Below are 21,221 nucleotides of genomic sequence, written 5' to 3' on the forward strand. Positions count from 1 at the left end.
TTGGCCCCCTTCTCTGTTCCTTCCTTTGGAAAAGTAAGTAAGAGCAGGATCACAGTTGGGTGCGTGATCAAGTATATTCCTATGAGTCCACGGGGGAAATGAAACACGATAAGTTCCCAAGTGCACTTTCGTGTAATAATGACATCATCAGGGGAGATACAAGAGAGAAATATAACTGTCAGTTAATATGCAACGAAGAGACGTAGCGAGGACGCCATTTGGTAGACAGGTGACTACCCGAATATAGATAGATAGATAGATAGATAGATAGAGAGAGAGAGAGAGAGAGAGAGAGAGAGAGAGAGAGAGAGAGAGAGAGAGAGAGAGAGAGAGAGAGAGAGAGAGAGAGAGAGAGAGAGAGAGAGAGAGAGAGTATCAGACACGACAGAGTAAAGCATGAGACGTGATGTCCAGAAAATTGTATTAGACACAGCGTTGGAACCCATAACTCTGGTTTGGATCCTGCCTTGGTTATGCCTCCCCCCCCCCCGCCCCACGTAATAAACGTGGTTGGTTATTAACCTAGACCTTGGCTAGACGGCTCATAACCTGAAGAAAACTCCCCCCCTCACTGGCCGTGTAACTTCATTGCAGATTTTAGATTGGTATTTTCTAAAAAGCACTATTTCCAGCCGTCTTCCATTCCAATGCCAAATAGCACAGCCCTGCACTGCAGGCGAGACAGGTGTTCCCCTTGGTTATAAGGTTTTTATTGTCCTGATGCAGTATACTCCAGTGCTAGATACTGTAAAGAAAAACAAATTCGCGTTCGGAATGAGGTTCAACCCTCTTTCGAACTTGTTTCTACTCTTTTACGTGGAAAATGTATGATAGGATTGTACTCTTTCATGATTTTTTTTTTGTTTTGTTTACTGATTGTAGTGGATTTATCCACTGATGAAGATACTGACCGCTGTTAATTAACCGGAAAGTTAATTGGCTGCTGTTGTGATCTGCATAAAACGCAAGCCACCTGCTGCATTGGACCCCAGCCCAATATGGCTGGTCTGCGTCGAGAGGAAGGGTCCCCCCCCCCCGAGCTGTTGTGTATACGTTCCTAGCTGTTTTATACGTCCCTAGCTGTTGTATATACGTCCCTGGCTGTTTTTTATATGTCTCTAGCTGTTGTATTTGCGTCCCTAGCTGTTTCATACGGCCCTAGCTGTTGTATATACGGCCCTAGCTGTTGTATATACGGCCCTAGCTGTTGTATATACGGCCCTAGCTGTTGTATATACATCCCTAGCTGTTATGTTTACGTCCCTAGCTGTTGTGTATCATACAACACCATACATTTGTCAGCCCATGTCAGGAGGAGATGATTGTCTGCATTGATGATGTCATCTCGGATGTAACGAACATGCCTCATTTGGATCACTGTGGTATACGTAATGAGCGAGTACCAACAGTGTATGAAAAGATATACCAACTCAGTAGAATATATATATATATATTGGGAGTTTATTTGGAGGATTGAATTTAAATGTTTTATATGTAAGTTGAGCAATATATTAAAGGTTTTAGTAGTTTGTTTAAAAGGTTTAGAGTATTTCTTTTTTTTATATATGATACATCCCCATGCACACACATCATGGTACTCTATACATGTCTTTCTTATCATGCATTAATTATATATCTACCTTCGTACTCTGAAGGTCCAAAGATATTTATCATTTGGTATTCATAGCTGCTTCTGTGCCTTAGAAGAGCAGTAAAGTGTCTACTGCATAGGGGCATTTGCTGCCTTAGTGCCATAGGTTAGCATATATATATATATATACATCCAGGCTCCACAGAACTGGATATAGAAATATAAGCTGCTATCGTGTATCATGGTACAGCACACACCTGTCTACCATATAGTGGCAAATGCTGCGTCAGTGTACCGTGGTTCAGCATACATCATTGTGCCACATGTGAGCATCAACTGCTGTCGTATCATGGAGGAAGGTCCGTCCATTATAGCGTACAGTAACATTTAGCCTCGTGTGTGAGGTGAATTAGCGTTCGTCTGCCGTGCCTCCCTACTATGGAGGTGCGTGACTTGTGTCTATACCATATACCTGCCCCTCTCTCACGTGAAATGTAACATAAGATGGTTATCATACGAAGTACTGAAATGTAATTTATATGCTGTTCTGTCGAGCTTCATTATATACCACATGTGTAATTAGAAATAACTTTTATTTTATGTTGTACTGTAATACTTCATAGGTTTAGTAAGGGTGAACTGCCTCTGTGAAATGTTGTAAGAGATTGTATATCTTGCCACACTTGGAGAACGAGTGTTATGTCGCCCATAACGAGGAACATGACTACCTTCCTCTCTGAGTGGGAGTATCTGCTTGATGCCTCTCCTCCACCTGGAGCAGGAGTCTCTTCTCCGTTGGCTTGGGGTTAAGATGTACCTCTGTAGCACACAGGGCAGGACTGCTCTCTGCCTCTGTAACCGAGGGTAGTACAGTACTCTTCCCTCTCAGTCTAGAACGCCATACCAGACTGCCTTTGTAACCTGGAGTACCGCTGTACTCCTCCGTAACTCGAGGCGATGTTACATTGACCCCCCTTACTTGTAGCAGCTCTCCGTCGTGTTCAAGAGTCGTACCAGCTTGCTCAGGGGTCGTATCATCTTGCTCAAGGGCCGTGTCTTCATGCTCAAGGGTCGTACCGTCTCCCTAAAGGGTCGTACTGTCGTGCTCAAGGGTCGGACCATCTTGCTCAAGGGTCGTGTCTTTATGCTCAAGGGTCGTACCATCTCCCTAAAGGATCGTACCGTCGTGCTCAAGGGTCGTCGTACCATCTTGCCCAAGGGTCGTACCATGATGTTCAGGCATCATACTGTGTTTGTAACACGACTGTATCCTCCATGGCCTTGGTGGAGTGGCAGGACGGTGGTGGTGGTGGTGGTGGTGGAGTATGGATAGTGAGGCGGTGAGGGGGTTTTCCTGCCACACACCACGGCAAACCCCTGGAGGCGGCAGTGATGGCATATAGGTCATCCCTCCGCCCTGCATATCACTCCCTTGAAACACCTTTCCCCCCGCACCCCAGGTCTCTCTCTCTCTCTCTCTCTCTCTCTCTCTCTCTCTCTCTCTCTCTCTCTCTCTCTCTCTCTCTCTCTCTCTCTAAGTCATGCCAGGCTTCCATATTTTCCCGTGATGGTTGTTCACTTGATGGGCCCCAACCCCCCCCATCCCATTCCCCCTCGCCCTCCGTCATTTCTCAGCGTCCCGCCTCGTCAGCAAGACCCGACCTCCCCTCCCCCCTCTCTCTCTCTCTCGTCATTTACTCCCACCACCCACGTCCCGTAGTATATATATATATATCCTACCCTTCTCTCCTTAAATCTCTGCTCTCTTTTTGGTGCAGCCCGTGTGATGATCACCCCACTTACGGATATTGTCGTCCCTTCGTAAACCTCCCCTCCACCTCTCTCTCTCTCACTCTCCCCGCCTCTATGTACCTTACCTTAATTTCCTGTCCAAGGGGGTCCCCTTTCTCTGGGGCTCCCGCAGCGCTCAGGAAGCCAACTTCGTCCACAGGGCAGGATTACAAGTCACAGTATGATGATTTTAAGCGTTCTGTATGGGTAGAACCGGGGGCAAGTGTGTAGTAAGTGTGGGGTAGTTGCATCGTGGGCAGGAAGGGACTTGAGAAAATGATGAATTCATAATGTTGTGTGTTTGGTTGGTGTCCAAAGAGCAAAAGAAAAAGTGTGACTCGTACATGTCTGGGGAGTGTGGTTTCAAGTGGATATATATGTATGATAGGGTGGTGTTTAAGACTGTCGGTTCATTCAGATGTGTGTATATGTTTTGTCATAGTTGTGTTTGGTGATGGTGTGGAGGATCTGTGGGTATAGACTGCTGAAATGTAAAGCGGGAGTAGACTTTTTATATATATTTTCAGGGAGTGATGGTTTGTTATGGAGCAGTTTGTATGGGAGGGGGGTCTAATGCTGTTGCAGAAAATTGAGTGCCGATCATACTGAGATGGGATTGTACTGACATGTATTTGTTTTATTGCATAGATGTGTGCATTTGTTTTATTGCATAGGTGTTGAGTGTTTGTGGTGGTTAGGCACTCATTGTTTGCTTTTGAGAGGGGTAGATAGATGATCAAGCAGGTGAGGCGTAGTTTAGGGTGGAGCGGATGAATTGTTTGTAGAGGATATTCAGGAGGCTCGGCTACCTGTCTATACATCATCCCATTATTTTTTTTTTTCCTAACCACTTGAGCACAACGTTATGACTCAGGATTTGATGGCAGGGCCTTTGTCCCGGACCTCACTATAATCAGGTCTAAAGGCAGTTCGTCGTACACAAGGGTCGTACCGTCGTACTCAAGAGGCTGAACCTTTTCTGTCCTCCTTACGTTGGCTGGTACCTGTGGCTTCAGAACACTCCTCCACACACTGATGTTCTTCCTTACTCTCACGTGTAGCTCACCTCCCCGTCTGTGTTCGTTCTGCCCAGGGGGCGCACACCCCTTCACCCAGGACACGGCTGCTCACCCAGGACATGCTTTAGTCACCCAGGGCATACCATCTCACACCGGACACACCTCCCCTCACCTAGGACACGGCTCCTTACCCTGGGCATGCCCTCAGTCACCCAGGGCACAACACCTCACACTGAACACACCTCCCCTCACCCAGGACACGGACCCTTATCCAGGGCATGTCCCCCGTCAACCAGAGCACACCAGATCACATTGGACACACACACACACACACACACACACACACACACACACACACACACACACACACACACACACTCTCTCTCTCTCTCTCTCTCTCTCTCTCTCTCTCTCTCTCTCTCTCTCTCTCTCTCATCCAGGACACAGTCCCACATCCAGGGCATGACCCCCTTACTGAGAACATGCTCCTTCTTCAGGATGCACCCAGGCCCATAGAATACACCCCCCACCCCTCACCAAGGACACCCCCCCCTTATCCAGGACACGTTCACTCGCCTAGGACACGCCCCCCTCACCAAGGAAACAGCCTCTCACCAGGATATGATCCTTTACCGAGGACACACACCCCCTCCTCTGAACCTCCTCCAGCTCCGACCTCTCACCTCCGGCGCTACGTCCTGGCCTGTCAACACCCCCCGCGCCCCTGCTACTGCAGGTCAGCCTCGTGTGTCGCTTGATGGCCCCTGGCCTTCCACCATGCCACCGGCACCTCGTTCTCCTCTGCCGTGACCCTTGACCCCCCCCACACACACACCTGAGTGTCATCTTTCCTTCCATCGTCTGGGCCTGAGGCAACCCCCCCACCGCCTCAGGTCCTCTCCATTCCATAGTCCACCACCATCACCCCAGACCTGTTCTGAGTGTGCCCCCGTCCTACGCTAAGCCGTCTGTCATCCCCCTCTTCCTGCGAACGTCTTCTCTCCATTTCCCCCTTCCATTTCCCCATTTCCTTCCTCTCTGATCACCTTCACCTCGTGTCCTTTTTTAATCTATCGGTCTCGGTCTGTTTTGGTCGACGTCTTCCAGTCTTGGGCGGAAGTTCCCCAGCTGCATCACATCACCTGCCCCTCTACCGATCTTCTTCCCTCCCTCTGTTCCTCCTCCCCTTTGTGTTTGCCCTGCCCTGCCCCCCCCCCCACCCCCCTTGGTGGTGGTGAGCCTGACGCGGCACGGGTGTGGGGGGGGGGGCTGGTCACGTGCGGCCGAACATGGCAGTTGCTAGGATGGTGGGAGGCAGGCTGGAGGGGCCAAGTGTTTCTCTCTCTCTCTCTCTCTCTCTCTCTCTCTCTCTCTCTCTCTCTCTCTCTCTCTCTCTCTCTATCTATCTATTTATCTATCTCTTTCTTTCTCTCTCTCACCGGTCCGGCTGGCCAGCACCGGTAATGGTCTTGGCTGGGGGGGCCGGCTTCCTCGCTGTTGATGGTGCCAGCAGCGGTGGTGATGGGGATGGTGGTGGTGGTGATGGGGATGGTGGTGGTGGTGATGGGGATGGTGGTGGTGGTGATGGGGATGGTGGTGGTGGTGATGGGGATGGTGGTGGTGGTGACGATGGTGGTAGGAAGGAGTGTTGTCGATAGTTGTGATGAGGATGGCAGTGATGCTGTTGACTGTAGTTGTGGTAGTGTTGGTGATGATGGTATGGTGGTTGGTGTCGTCGGTTGATGGAGACGGATGATGGTGGTGATAGTGTTGGCTGTAGCGTTGATAATGGTAATGGTGGTGGTAGTACTAATACTGGTGGTGGTGCGAGTGTCTTGCTGGTAAGTGTTTGTGGCATGTTGGTGGTGTTGATAGGTGGTTTTGTGATGATGTTGGCGGTGGTGTGTAGTGATGGTGGTGATTGTGGTGGTGTGTGGTGATAGTGGTGATGTGGATGATGTGTGGTGATCGCGGTGGTGTGTGGTGATGGTGGTGATAGTGATGGTGTGGATGGTGTATGGTGATCGCGGTGGTGTGTGGTGATGGTGGTGTTAGTGATGGTGTGGATGGTGTGTGGTGATCGCGGTGGTGTGTGGTGATGGTGGTGATAGTGATGGTGTGGATGGTGTATGGTGATCGCGGTGGTGTGTGGTGATGGTGGTGATAGTGATGGTGTGGATGGTGTGTGGTGATCGTGGTGGTGTGGGTTGTGTGTGGTAGTGTGTGGTGATTGTGGTGGTGTTTGGTGATGGTGGTGTGTGGTGATGGTGGTGATAGTGATGGTGTGGATGGTGTGTGGTGATCGTGGTGGTGTGGGTTGTGTGTGGTAGTGTGTGGTGATTGTGATGGTGTGTGGTGGTCGTGGTGGTGTGGGTTGTGTGTGATGGTGATAGTGGTGCTGTGTGGTGATGGTGGTGGTCGTGGTGGTGTGGGGTGGTTATGGTGAGGGAGGCCACGGATTGTCTTGTACTGACAAAAACTCGGGTCATCAGTATATAAGTCCAGCTCGAGGCCCAGACCTTGGATGAGAAAGGAGACACAAAGAGAAGTGATTGATGATCAATGACAAGGAGAGGGATGGAGAAATTGCATGAAGACGAGAGATGGAGGAAAATGAGGATAGATATCAGTTGTAGGTAAGGAAAGATGTCTGTTATGTCACTAGCAAGAGAGAGAGAGAGAGAGAGAGAGAGAGAGAGAGAGAGAGAGAGAGAGAGAGAGAGAGAGAGAGAGAGAGAGAGAGAGAGAGAGAGAGAGAGTCGTTACGCAGTCAGTAGGGCCATTAATTACAGAAAACGGTGACCTGGTTCAAGACAATGAATTCAAGTCAGAAATATATATATTCGCTGAATTCTTCTTTTATCTGTATATACGATCGAGGACACGACCCGGGTCCCGAACTCGGTTTCATCGACAAGAGACGGGGAACGTTCTTCAACGAACGAATTGACCTGAAAGCCGAAGACATACTCTCAGCAATAAACCGAATGAAAATAGATTAAACTCTGCTGGCCATGATCAAGTTTTATCTGAAAATGATGAAAGGGGTGAAAAATGACATAGTTAAACCCCTCGACTGCCCCTTTTTAACAAGTCGCTTGCCACGGGAAAAGTTGCAGATGAATGGAAGTTTCCCAGTGTGACACCGATGTTCCAAAAAGAGGTAACGTCACTGCTCGGAAATGGTCGTACTGTTAGCTTAACGTCTGTATTTGGATAACTTATGGAAACCCATCATTTGAGATAGAATTGTAAACCATTTAGTGGACCACTAGTTGATAAACTCGCGTCGACAAATCTGCTTGATTTCGTTGATGATATAGTCAGTATGTACGACGAAAGGAAAACACTTGAAGGTTACAAGGTTTATAGGTAAAAATTAAGTCACTTGTCATTGAGGGGGTTGTACTTTAGTGGATGGGAATATCGGTTGACTGGCCATAAACCAAAGACTCGTGAAGAATGGTCAAGCTTTGAAAATGGTTAGACGTAGCAAGTGGAGTGCCACAAGGATTCGTCTTAGGACCTGTTCTCTTACTTATATAGACTAATGATATTGATGATGGGCTGTATTGCAAGTTCCCAAAATTCGCTGATGATTCAAAGATAGGAAATAGATACATAAACGAACTTGAACGTCTACAGCTTCAAAATGACATAGACGAACTGATGGGCCGGGCCTAGACAAACTGATGATGGCAAATGAATTTGAATATCGATAAAGTGCCAAGTTTTGCATACCGGTAGAAAAAAAAAAACAAAACGAAAAGGCAAGTTACAGTATTGGATGAAGAGGAGAAGGGTATCACACCTCCTATGAATGAAGGATCGCTTTGGTTCCGGGCATTACCTCAATACACCTAACTTATAAGGGTAGTACGTCCCTGGGTGGCGGCTGGTGTGTACATCCTACTGACACGGAGGGTGTAAGATGGTTCCGGCCATCACCACTTCCACATTCGTAAGGCAGGAGGGCAGTACCTCCCTGGACGGCTGCTGTCCACAACTCACTACTGACACACATATACACATGTGGTAATGGTGGTGTTAAAGGTTGTGTTGGTATTGTGTTGGTGGTGATGGTGGTGGTGGAACTGGTCTAGTGGTGTTGGTGTGGTTGGAGATGATGATGATGAGGATGACGATTTTGTTGTCGGTTGCTTTGTAAGTGGTGTTGGAGATTGGTGGTGGTGGTGGTGATGATGTTGTAGTAGGTGATGGTGGTTATCATGGTGTCGTCTGTGTTTAAGGTGATGTCGATGGTGGTTGTGGAGGCGGGCGGTGGTATGGGTGATGGTGGATGGTTATTTTGCTGTTTGGTAATGGTGGTGGTGATGGTGACGGTTGGCACTGGTGATCATTGGTGACTTTGGGGCTGATGATGATGATGATGATGATGATGATGTGATGATGATGATGGTGATGATGATGATAATCTGAGGGCTTGCATCCCACGAGGCGATGGGTGGCTGAGCCTCATGGTGATGACGGTAGGAGCAGTGGTGGCGTGTGAACCCCCAGCATATATCAGATTCCAGTGATCAATAAGCATTGATCGAGTAGAGGCAGGCAGGCAGGAGGGAGGAGAGAGAGAGAGAGAGAGACGTGTGTGTGTGTGTGTGTGTGTGTGTGTGTGTGTGTGTGTGTCTACCATGGAACCTCCTGCAAAGGTCTGGAGGTAGGCTGGCTGGCGGGGCGGTCAAGGTCCTCTGGCACTACAGTATCCCGGCAACTGGCACCACCTCCTCCTCCTCCTCCTCCACTCCCTCCTCCTCCTCCTCCTCCTCCTCCTCCTGTCATTACAGTCTTGTGGTGGCACCTCACACCACTCCCCACAACACCACGCCTCCCTCCGGCACTAGAGTATTGTGATGTCCACCGCTGGCACCGCCTGGCCCGTCGTCCGGCTCCTCTCGCTACCTACCGGGAGGAGTAGCGAATGCATTCTTGACCACCTGTCGATACGCGGGACACACAAAATTCCACCGGGCCAAGGCCTCTCTCAAGAGCCTATTGACCGTGTCCACGACTGTGGAGAAGTAGGTACTAACTGTGAAGTTTATACACGAAGGAACATAGTTCTGGTAGAAGAACATAGAGAGAGCGGAGGGTGACGGAGTGTGAACGCGCCACAGGTGGACGAAAGAGGCACACAAGGTGTGATCGGTACTGTGGTGGTGGTGGTGGTGAGGTGTGTGTGTAGTGTAGCGCCGCTGGCCCAAAGCCCCTAACCTTGGCAGACATACCTCAGGTGGGTGGGGCGGTCAGTGCCACGCTGCCCAGGTGTACGTCAGCACGTGCTGGAATACCTTAGATAACCCCCATACTGGACGCTGGCTGGCTAGCTGGCTGGGTCCACCAAGGCCTCCAGGTTGTGTGGTGTGAGTGCTCATGTAACCTTTATTACGTGTTTATTTCCGTGGATTATATTTTTGTAATTCTGTGTCTGTTTTTATTCCTCAGTGTAGAAAGGAGTTATTCTTTTTTATGACCGATGGAAACGCATCAGTGAACCGAATTCTTTACCGCATTATATATTGAATATTTGAGTGTCATTTGTAGCCGAACGGTTGCTACTGGTTCGAGAGAATTGCTTAATTTAACCATCAAACGGCGTCCAAACCATCGTGGCATTTGAATGCCTGTCAACACGTAACCCACCCTTCCCCAGTCATATTATCTAACATGGGGTCAGACGTGTTTCTTTACTTCAAGTACAGCGTGTTTGTTACCCGACACGGAACACTTGCAGTGTGTGTGTTTGTTAGAGGCACCTTTGTTGAGGAATTGGGTGGGGGGGGTGTCCTTTGTCAAGAATGATTAGCACCTCCTTTGTTGAGGAGGGGGAGGGCAGGGGGGGATCCTTCGTCAAGGATGATTAGCACCTCCTTTGTTGAGGGAGGGGTGGGGGGGGGAGGTCCTTTAATTCAAAATGGCAGCGTTTCGCTCCCAGGCGAGGGGGAGAGAGAGAGGGGCATTATCATGCCATTGAGTGACTTGACAAAGCTCGTGTGGGCGAAGCGTTCAACGAAGGAATTTTCTGAACCGTACTGTCTGCTTTCCTTCAGTGAACGGTATTTACATTGTGCAGGCTTCCCAGAGTGACCAGACCAGTGCTGCAGGCCCTTAGTGTACGTAGGTCTGATGATGCGGCGTGAATGTGTCTCAAGAGGGAAGATGGGGGAGTTGAACTCCTCTAACAAGAAACAACTTAAGATTCCAGGAATTTATACTGGTGGGTTTTGGCCCCCGTCACTGGTGGGATGGTTTCCAATCCTCCCAATGTATGAACTAAACCTGTTCCGACAACTGATGTAGTGAGTAACGTATGGCACATCCAGGCTGGTGTAGGAGGGTACAAGACTTTTAACCTATGCTCGGTGTTGGAATAGGTGTAGTAATGTGGGATCTAAACCGCAGAAGAGTCCCGTAAGAACGCTGTGGATCCGCCTTGGGGAAAGGATATTAAAAACATAGATAATTCAAGGGGAATTATTTGTTCTTCAAGTGACAGTTTATACTCGTTTATAATTCATCATTTACCTCATCCATTTCATATTTTTTTTTTTGAAATTTCTCTACTCCTCCTTACTCATTGTGTTATGCACTTTTTATCTTACGTCATATATATATAGCAAATGTTGCCTGGCTGTTATGATGTGTCTATCTTCTCCATAGTAGGTCTGTTACTTGCAGCAGCCATTAGGCATTTTCTGGTGAGCGATATCTCTTTCCTCTCTACACCCTTCTCTCCATGGAAAGTGTCCTTGGCAAGGCTCCAGCCCCCACACTTTCATGTACTCGGCTGGAATTCAGCCCCACACTTCCTATGTTCTGGGCTGGACCCCAGCTCCACACACTTCCACATACTCAACTGGACTCCAGCCTCATAATCTCCATGTACTCGACTGGTCCTCTCTCCCCATCTCCTGCTCTCGTGATTCATCTGCTGTTCCCTCTTCATAAGCTTCTCAAGACCTCTCGTAACACTGGCCCATAATATAACTTTTGGAATTCCATTTTACAGTTTATCTTCCCTAATGATATTGTTTAGTTCCGATTACATTATTTCCCCTGGTTCTACCTCTTGTGGTTTGGCTTCCTCTCTGATTACATTATTATTATTTCTATATCGACCGTCTGCTCAGATCCGAACACTTCTTGATTACTTTTTCTACATGAAAAGAAATAGAATTTGGTGATACAGAAATGTCATTTCCATGTCCTCCTTGACACGCTGGTGTGGGAACCACCTCCCTGGAACACGTTCTGGAAGTTTATGACTCCATGTTTCTTTTACCCTACTGGGTTCCAGGTGTTCCCATTTTGCTCTCCGTTTAGTTAATATCTTCCTCATTAAAACTTTTCCCATCGACGCTTAGCACCTGGGCTTTGCTGCTGCTGCGCCTGCGCGCGCCCCCTACACCATCCTGATGGTCCAATTGTTACTCGTATCAGATATTTGATCCGGTTTGTCAGATCACTTTGGAGGATTGTATACCATCAAGACTATTAGGAAGATCACTTTGGAGGATTGTATACCATCAAGACTATAAGGGGACATCGTTAACTATCCTGGTATTTTTCAAGTGTCTCTCATTATAAGGGCTGTACCACTTTATCTTCCACCTTCTGTATTACAGTGAAGCGTCTGGGGGAGTCGGCGGGGTGGAGATTAGGTACGAGGAAGTCTCCTTGGTACATGTTTTGCTTTCCTTAAAACCGCTTGTCTTTCATAATCTGTTCCTAAAGTAACTCTCGCCAGTCCTTCCCGTTGGTACAAACTACATTTTCCCTTTCGTGTCTTTTTTTTTTTCCTTCTTATCTATTTCCTAGACTATGCTCCTCTCATATGTCTCTTTCCCAGAGTATATCCCTTATTTGTCTACTCTTAGCCTCTCTTCCTTTGTTTTGATATAGTCATCTTTCCAGTCCCAGTGTCGTCGCTGATAATATCATTCTGTTTCTCTGATTCTCTGCTATCTGGCCTAACCCACCTGTTGGCTAAATTATAGACAGGTTTCTTATCTTTATTATTAGTTTTAAACGTTTCTGGTCGTGTCTGATAGTGCCTTTCTTTGCCTTCGTATAGTCACTGTTAGTTAATTGTACTTGATCGTTTTTTTTTATTATTTTGCCATGGTTATCTTTACTCATCTGTATGCGATTTGACAATAAAGACATCTTTTTATCTTATCTTATCTTAACACCTTTTATTTCAGGTACCTTCCTTTTGCCCTTACACAAATACTTTCTGTCATACATTCTTAATTTATTAATTACGGTAATCAAACTTTATATGAATAGTCAAATTTAGGCTTCAGGCAAGTTTTAGAATAGGGTATCGAACATCCATCCCCTATCTTGTATCTGAATGGGGGAATCCTACATTAATCGGTAGACAGTTTGCCTCCATAACACTTCTCCTGACGTGGTGTTCAGGCGAAACGTGCAGTAGCGGGGTCATAATGAGGCCTCTTTTCATCAGTCATTTGCTGGGCCAACTCTGGATGTGGCTGTCAGTCTTTTGTGTGGGTAAAATCCTCTCCGTTCTTTGACTTCGCTTGTGACGCTTGTGACTGTACCTTCGTCTGCAAACGCATTTATTAATTAATCCAGTAAATTTAGCTGTTCATGTACCAAGGTCAAAGACCCGCGGCCCCAGAATCTAACCTTGCAGCACAGCACAGGCGGCCACAACCCTTTAGATAAAAGTAGGTTTCTCATAGAGTCTGCCTCTCAATCCTTTATGGTGATCCAACTTCTGTCCATTGGTGGTGTCTTCCCTCTGTACCACCACCTGGATGGAAAGCTTTAAATCTACGTAACCACCACAACTGGTCGTTCTTCTAATGTTTTGATTATGATCACCTTTCCTCCTCTCATTTATCTCGAAAAAAAGGAATAAAAATCTGCGTCTCTTAATTCTAGGAGCCTCCAGTAATCTTTTACTGAACATTTCTTTCTATTTTTTTTTCTCCTAATCTTTATGATTTTCAAGTCCAAAAATAACGGTGATTGACGTCCATCAGTCTCCCGTTCTACAAACCTCTCTAATTTTAGTTCCACCCACTTTTCAGCTACGTCCTTCAGTGTTGATATGTACCCCGCCCGCATTACCAACAAGCGCTGTATATATGTATGTATGTATGTATACGTTTGTGTATGTTTGGGTGTGAGTCTGTGCATGTTTGTGAATGTGCTTTGTGCATGTGAGCGCACTTATGTTTACCTGTGTGTGTGTGTGTGTGTGTGTGTGTGTGTGTGTGTGTGTGTGCGCGGGCGCTCGAGGGTGCTTATAACTCTATTGTGTGTGTGTGTGTGTATGTAATAACCTAATTACCTAATTACTTAATTGTACTACATGGGGAGGGAGGAGGCTTACACCCTGGGGACCCCCATCGGTTGAACTTTCCTTACAAAATTATACACCTTTTTCTTTTTTCTTTAAACTTCTGTATACTTTATTCATTCACAGACGCATCACTAAACTGAATCCCGTCACCCACCGACACTCTTAGCTTGGAAAATTACCACTTCATGTCGTGACTGCTGTGGCTCTCTCGCTCAGCTGAGACTGTAATGTTCTACTGGCATTTCCGTGATGGCTTGGAATAGCTTGTTCACCCAACACGTCGTCAGCCTGATGTAGAAACATGGTGGTTGTAATCAGTGTCTTCTTCCACGTCTCATTTGGTTCCCTTCGGATATATATATATATATATATATATATATATATATATATATATATATATATATATATATATATATATAAGTAAATTTGCTGGAACATTAAACGCAAAACCTCCAAGCTTTCGGCAGTAACGAGTCTTTGACTGTGGCTATACTTATTGTGGAACTTGTATTCGGCTCCTCACATAAGTTCTTTGTTTCAGTACCTTTTGTTTCTGAGTCCTTCAGTCTTATCCTGGTAAATGTATAGAAAAATTTAAGTTTTTCTGTACCTTGTCCACCTTTGTTCTTCTCGTTTTTGAAATTCTCTCATTTCTTCCCTCATTCGTCTGCACCTGATGTATTATACATTCTAAATACCAGTTGGCCGTTGTGCTGTCTATTTCTAATTCATAGTGTGTGTGTGTGTCACCTTTCCTTGGCCTTTTTGACGTCTAAGTGATCCACATTGCTGTTTCTCTCTCTCTCTCTCTCTCTCTCTCTCTCTCTCTCTCTCTCTCTCTCTCTCTCTCTCTCTCTCTCTCTCTCTTCTCCCTCTCCTCAATCGGCTTTTCTCAAAATCCTTCGTCCGGTGTGTCGTATTGTTTCAGACAAAAAGTGGTAAGATAATTTTAACACCGTGTGTACATTATCTTCTTTTCTACTTTGGGATCGTGTGTTAAGAAAAGTATGGGACACATTCTTCCCTTGGGACAGGGGTGGAAAAAGTACTGCCCCCTGTGTGTCCTGCGTGTCACAGAAGACGACCAAGAGGGCGCTCCGTCCCCACTTATTACGTCACTAAAGACAAGAACAAAGTGAAGATTAATTCTTGGAGGGTCAGGTTTGGGGGGCGTCAGAACATGCAAAGTTCTAACAAGATTGCGACAAAAAAAAAAAGGCGGAGGAGATTTGGTGATATTATTTATTAAAACACACCTGGGTAATCTGGCTGAGATCGATATGAAAAATGTAATGGGGAGAGGGAATGTACAAGGGGAGGGTAACGAGAGGGCAGAAAACGAAAGAAGGGGTGACACTTCTAGCAAGGGATGATGAGCCTCTTGCTTCACCAGGTTGGTCAAGCTGCCTCGACGGACTGTTATTTTTATAATCGCCCTTTTAGAGTGTGAGATCACAATACTTAGTTACAAAACTATTATGAAAAAAAAAAAATATGATTTGTATGCTTTGGGTTGAAACAAATTGGTACGTTAAGTCTACAAGTTTTCGTCACTGGGAATATCTGTCTTGGATTTGTAGTTAGTTTTCTGTGTGATGTTATACATTAATACTGGTATTTGTTTTGCTCTAAACACAGCATTGAAAGAAAAGAAAAATAGATGATTTGATTTAAAAGATGAGGTCATTTAAATTTTCCAGAGACATATAAAGCTAGAAGTGTGTTATATGGAGGTCTCGTGGCGTTTGCAGTGCAGTGTGAGTTACAGGGGGGTCAAAATAAGAACGAGTTAGTGACATTTCTTGGAAATTATAATGAACGTCTGAATTAAGGTCTGTGGGTCAAATGTGGGATTCCCCTCAAGTTATTAAGCTGTTTAAATTCCAGGTCAGACGTTTTTAATTTTAAGGAACATAACTCACGCAAGATCCAAAATTAGAATCATGGACTGTATGTCATCCAGTTCTTCAGATGTTGGTGAACAACTGTGTAACATTTCATTGCTGTCGGGAGTCAGTCTAGAACGTGCAGTATTAAACTTAGTCGTCTTTTGAAAAGTCGAAGTCATATACACATGGAATTTGATACATGTCTTTCCCTGTATCTGGAGAATTGAATGCCATAAAAGGATCCATATGATTACAGTGTGGACTTCGCCCGAGTTACGCCCCTTTGATAGAAAGAAAGAATGTTTAGCCAGGAACCTAACCTGGCTTATGAAATTGATGAAAATTCCTTCCACCCTTGTCCATGGAACCAAAGGATATTTCCAGTCTATCTTATTTTTCTTACAAGAGCTCCATGGAACACCCTTCTGACTTATACCATGCAATGTCTCAGTGTAGGAGTATAGATAACGTGTAAGTTAGAGTTGATGTTGCACTGGACTTGTGCGGTTGTGTGAGGGCCACACGCTCACATGAGTCTTGTATCATAAGTGCACTTATGTGTGGCTATAGTCTTCTTCACTTATACAGTGAGCAGGTCACAACATCAGAGCTCACGTCTCATTACTCGTCTTTCATTACAGGTTGGCCGGGGGCCTTGACGGCCTTGCTCGGACGGACCTGCCTCACAGCGCCTTCAGTAGCGGTCCGGCTCATCCTTGACGACTTAGCCAAGTCACAAGACTATCTTTTAAGACCTTCCCTACTGGCCTGGCCAGTCTCTGAGGGGCCTAGCCTAGTCGCGTAGCCTATCCTTGAGGATCTTCGCTAGCAGCCTGGCCTATCCTTGACGTTGCTAGCCGCCCGGTCTATCCTTGAGGACCTTCGCTAGCAGCCTGGCCTATCCTTGACGTTGCTAGCCGCCCGGTCTATCCTTGAGGACCTTCGCTAGCAGCCTGGCCTATCCTTGACGTTGCCAGCCGCCCGGTCTATCCTTGAGGACCTTCGCTAGAGCTCCGGCCTGTTATTGAAGACCTTCGCTAGAGGTTCCAACCTGTCCTTGAAGACCTTCGCGAGACGTTCGGCTTATCCTTGAAGACCTTTGCTAGAGGTCCGGCCTGTCCTTGAAGACCTTCGCTAGAGGTCCGGCCTGTCCTTGAAGACCTTCGCTAGAGGTCCGGTCTGTCCTTGAAGACCTTCGCTAAAGGTCCGACCTGTCTTTGAAAACCTTCGCCAGGGGTCCGGCCTGTCCTTGAAGACCTTCGCTAGAGGTCTAGCCTGTCCTTGAAAATCTTCGCTAGCAACCCAACGTATTCCTGAGAGTCTCTTTGCCAGTAGCCCAGCCTATATCCCTGAGGACCCCTGTTAGCGCTCAGGCGTGTCCTTGAGGCCCCTCATACTAACCCTAGCGGACTATATCGACGAACGGAGTCCCTCAAGGCAGTCAAGATGAGCGAGGCCGAGGTCCCTTGGTCGTACAACAACAAGAACAGGTACACTAGTGACACCCTTTTGTTTACATAGTGCATCCAGACACCGCTCTTGCTCTGTCTAGCACACCAGTGGCTGCACACACACACCTGTAGCTTGGCCGATGTCACCCTTGGCACACACCTGTAGCTTGGCTGACTTCACATGTGGCACACACCTGTAGCTTGTCTGACTTCACATGTGGCACACACCTGTAGCTTGGCTGACTTCACATGTGGCACACACACCTATAGCTTGGCTTCCGTCACACCTGTATGTTATAGTAAGGCCACGATCTCACCTGTGACGCACCAGTCATGTAACAGACCCCAGTCATGCGACACACCTGTCATTTGAACAGATATTTTTCAACGCACCTGCCATTACTTAAGAGGAACTCATCATCTGTAACAAGGTCATTTACCACATATGATACACCTCCCATTAACTTACAAGAAAGCCATCATCACATGCTTTCTTACACTTAACAGTGTATTACCTTCCCCTCCATCTCCTATCCCTCATCACTTGTCTGCTTCAGTTATCAGTAATTCGTTTCCATTTGCATAAGGTGCAGGAGATTACTCACCACCTCTCAGCTCGCTGTCACACATCCTCGCCGTATGTCTAGTGTGGCAGAGCGAACAAAGGTGGTGTCCACGGTAATATTGATTGTCAGTTAGTATACCATGTTTATTCAGGTGACACTAACGCCTCCATTTACATCCAGCCTCGTTCTCGACCCACAACACGCCTGCCTTGACACACAACACGCCACCATTGTACATGAATGAAAATCACTCCTGTGCCAGCCTTATCTGTTTTGCTTTATCACCCTGAGCAGCCTCACTGCATCTTGACACTCTCCTTCACAGTGTATATCTCCTCTTTACTTGGACCTCCAGCCTTCCAACCATCATATCAAGTTCACCAGGCGGTCATCAACCATTGGTCACCTCAAAGAAGATTTCGTCCATTGTCTCGGTAAAGGATTTTCACACACGACGCATTGATACTTGCACGATAATCTACCCTTCTTACTTCCAACAGTAATGTCTGAGGTTATTCTTCTCTTAATGCTCTCATTTTTCTCTAGTTCTTGGAAGAGTAGATGAACCAGGAGGACCTTGAGTCCACACACAGGAATTGTGATAAGCACTACAGATTACAAGCTTGTTACATAGATGACGTTGAGGTCCTTCTAGTTCACATAGAGATTTTGAATATACCACCCCAAGGTCTTCTTTCAGTCGTGAATGCCATTACCTGTAGTGTATGTATATATAGATACTTAGTGACGTATTATCATATTGTCAAGGAACGTAGAGACCTCATTGTGCATGTGATTTTCTCGTAGTTCATAGTCATGTAATATTTAATCGTGAAATCATCCTCACTTCAGCAAATTCCCAGTAGACTCCGTAAGTTAGAAATAGCAATAGATAGTAGTCTGCTGATTTACGTATTTTTAAGAGAGATGTTATGTATTTGCTTTTGGCTTCTGAAGGAGTTACACAAACTTTTGCGATGTGTGTTCGTGTGTGTGTTTTGAGATGAGTTGTGTGCAGGTTTTCCCATATACAGTATACCAGCGCTAGATATGTGACCATGGCCTCTCGGGAGTGTGTGGTCCTCTCACATGTATTTACTCGGGTCTGCAGTGGTTGGGTTGGTGCATAATGGAAGGGGAAGTAAAGTCAACCCCTCACATAAAACTTAGATAAGAGTCAATGTTTACATGTAATTCTCATCTGTAGCTGGCGAGGTATACGTTCAGGATCCTCTCCTCGAGTCTTAAACCTCTGGACGTCGGTTCCAATACTACATCTGCAGACATTCCTATGTTTCTTGTATATTCTTTTCTTTTGTTTTCCTCCTGTGTATAGCGTCAGCTGCGCTCCAGTTGTATTCACCGTCGCTCTCTTTGGCTGCTGTTGTGTGCGGTGAGGAGAGGGGTGGGACTACATGTTGTAGGTTGAGGCTAGGGGTTGTCATAATGAGGTGATGACCATCTGTGGGTATAGGTGTGGGTGGGTGGATGGCATCGGGGGATCCGCCAGGTGTGTCTGTGTCTCAGGTGGGTGGAGTTACCAGCGGTAGTGGCCCACTGGATCCACACACTCACACACACACACACACACACACACCGCCGTCACCACCCTGGCCACGCACTCAGTCTTGCATACTATTGGTGGCGTCACTGTTACGTCATGTGGTTTATTCCTTACTCTGCTGCTGGTTGGAAGTGCACTGAGAACAGGTTTTTGGAAGCTCCTCGTTTCACTCACACTCATGATATATATATATATATATGTGTGTGTGTGTGTGTGTGTGTGTGTGTGTGTGTGTGTGTGTGTGTGTGTGTGTGTTTTGTTTTACCGTCTCATCGTGCCCCATCAAAGCCAGGTGCTGTCAGGAAACACGATATATAGCCTTCGTGAGAAGGGGAAAAAACTTAGCTCAGTTCCTTGTGCTCCATAATTTTGGAAAGCCACCATACAAGAAGTGGGGAGGGCTTGGTGGGGAGAGGAGGACTATATCCAGACACCTTTCCTCCAGCTCCAGCGATGCAGATGAAGCGGGCAGCACACCCATTCCTGGAAATCTGGTAGAGAGAGATAGCGACACCGCTGGTCTGGTCTGGTCTGGTCTGGTCGGCCTAGCCAGTTAGTACACTTTAGGGCCGCTGAGGTGGACGTGACTCAGGATATGTTCGATCAGCGACCGAGTGTTGGCTGATGGATCAGTGTGACTTGTGGGTTCCAAGACTTCGCTTCGTGAATCACCCCACTATAGTACCCTGGCGACTCAAAGAGGCAGTGAGTGAGGCGACTCAAAGAGGCAGTGAGTGAGGCGACTTAAGAGGCAGAGTGAGGCAACTCAAAGAGGCAGTGAGTGAGGCCACTCAAAGAGGCAGTGAGTGAGGCGACTCAAAGAGGCAGTGAGTGAGGCAACTCAAAGAGGCGGTGAGTGAGGCGACTCAAAGAGGCAGTGAGTGAGGCCAATCAAAGAGGCAGTGAGTGAGGCCACTCAAGAGGCAGTGAGTGAGGGAGGGGCCACCACACCCCAGCTCTTCTGTATTGTACAGTTGAAGTCGTCTTGGGTCTTTGCTTGATGGGAATACAGAGATCTGAGGCGACACACGTGCATATGTAGTGTACAGAGATGCGTGTAGTACCCAGACAGAGCAGCTGCTAGAGGTGTGTGACGAGCGTAAACATAATTCAACGTATAAGTTTATTATCCAAATACTGGTAGGGAAAATTCTTAACGTAACTTCATATGTAGGATACGAGGCTTAGATATGTGGTCGTATGTGTGATAGTATATATATATGGTATGTAGCACAGTGTGCAGATGTATTACGTAATATACATAAATTTCCACGTTACATGTTATATCATGCATTCCGGTTCTGCATGTTCGTGTGCATCGTACTCCCATTTTCGAAATTAGCTGTTGAATCAGGCATTTCACTGTTGCACGTTGCTGTATCGTGCACGTCAATGCTTGGCGTGGTGTCATGAAGATCACCGCTGCGTGTGGTTGCGTCACGGACGTGCGCTGCTGGCGAGGGCTTGTCATACACCACGTCCCACCTCGGGTGGACGTGGTCACCTGCCAACACCATTGGTGGAGCGACTTTATTGGCTCGCGTGGCGCTAGCAACACATCCAAGGTTGCCTTCCTACCTACTTCTGCTTTCTTCATCTGTTTATCTGTCTATCTCTCTATCTCTCTTTCTATCTATCTATCTACCTATATCTCTATCTCTCTACGTATCTACCTATGTCTGTCTGTCTGTCTGTCTGTCTCTCTCTCTCTCTCTCTCTCTCTCTCTCTCTCTCTCTCTCTCTCTCTCTCTCTCTCTCTCTCTCTCTCTATATATATATATATATATATATATATATATATATATATATATATATATATATATATATATATATGTATATATGAAAGTGTAGTGATATAAGGAGTGTAGTTGAGAGCTGAAGTGGGTGTGCAGATATGGTTTGGACGTAAGGAGAAAATGAATGAGGAAAGGTTGACAAAGTAGATATGTGTGTCAGAGGTGGAGGGAACTGGGAGAATGAAGGGGTCAAATTGGA

At 46.6% G+C, this 21,221-nt stretch overlaps 1 protein-coding gene across 1 annotated transcript in view; it reads left to right on the plus strand.

Annotated features, from left to right (window-relative positions):
- The window catches only part of ktub (Tub domain-containing protein ktub), a 599,936-nt gene that overhangs the window by 38,803 nt on the left and 539,912 nt on the right, over positions 1 to 21,221 (plus strand). Inside the window, exon 3 of the mRNA XM_071661614.1 lies at positions 16,287 to 17,135. Coding sequence (XP_071517715.1) covers positions 17,092 to 17,135 — 44 coding nt within the window. The 5' untranslated portion in view covers positions 16,287 to 17,091. The remainder of the gene's footprint in view (positions 1 to 16,286; positions 17,136 to 21,221) is intronic.

Source organism: Panulirus ornatus, chromosome 1 (genome assembly GCF_036320965.1).
Source record: "Panulirus ornatus isolate Po-2019 chromosome 1, ASM3632096v1, whole genome shotgun sequence".
In the NCBI taxonomy this organism is placed as follows: domain Eukaryota; kingdom Metazoa; phylum Arthropoda; class Malacostraca; order Decapoda; family Palinuridae; genus Panulirus; species Panulirus ornatus.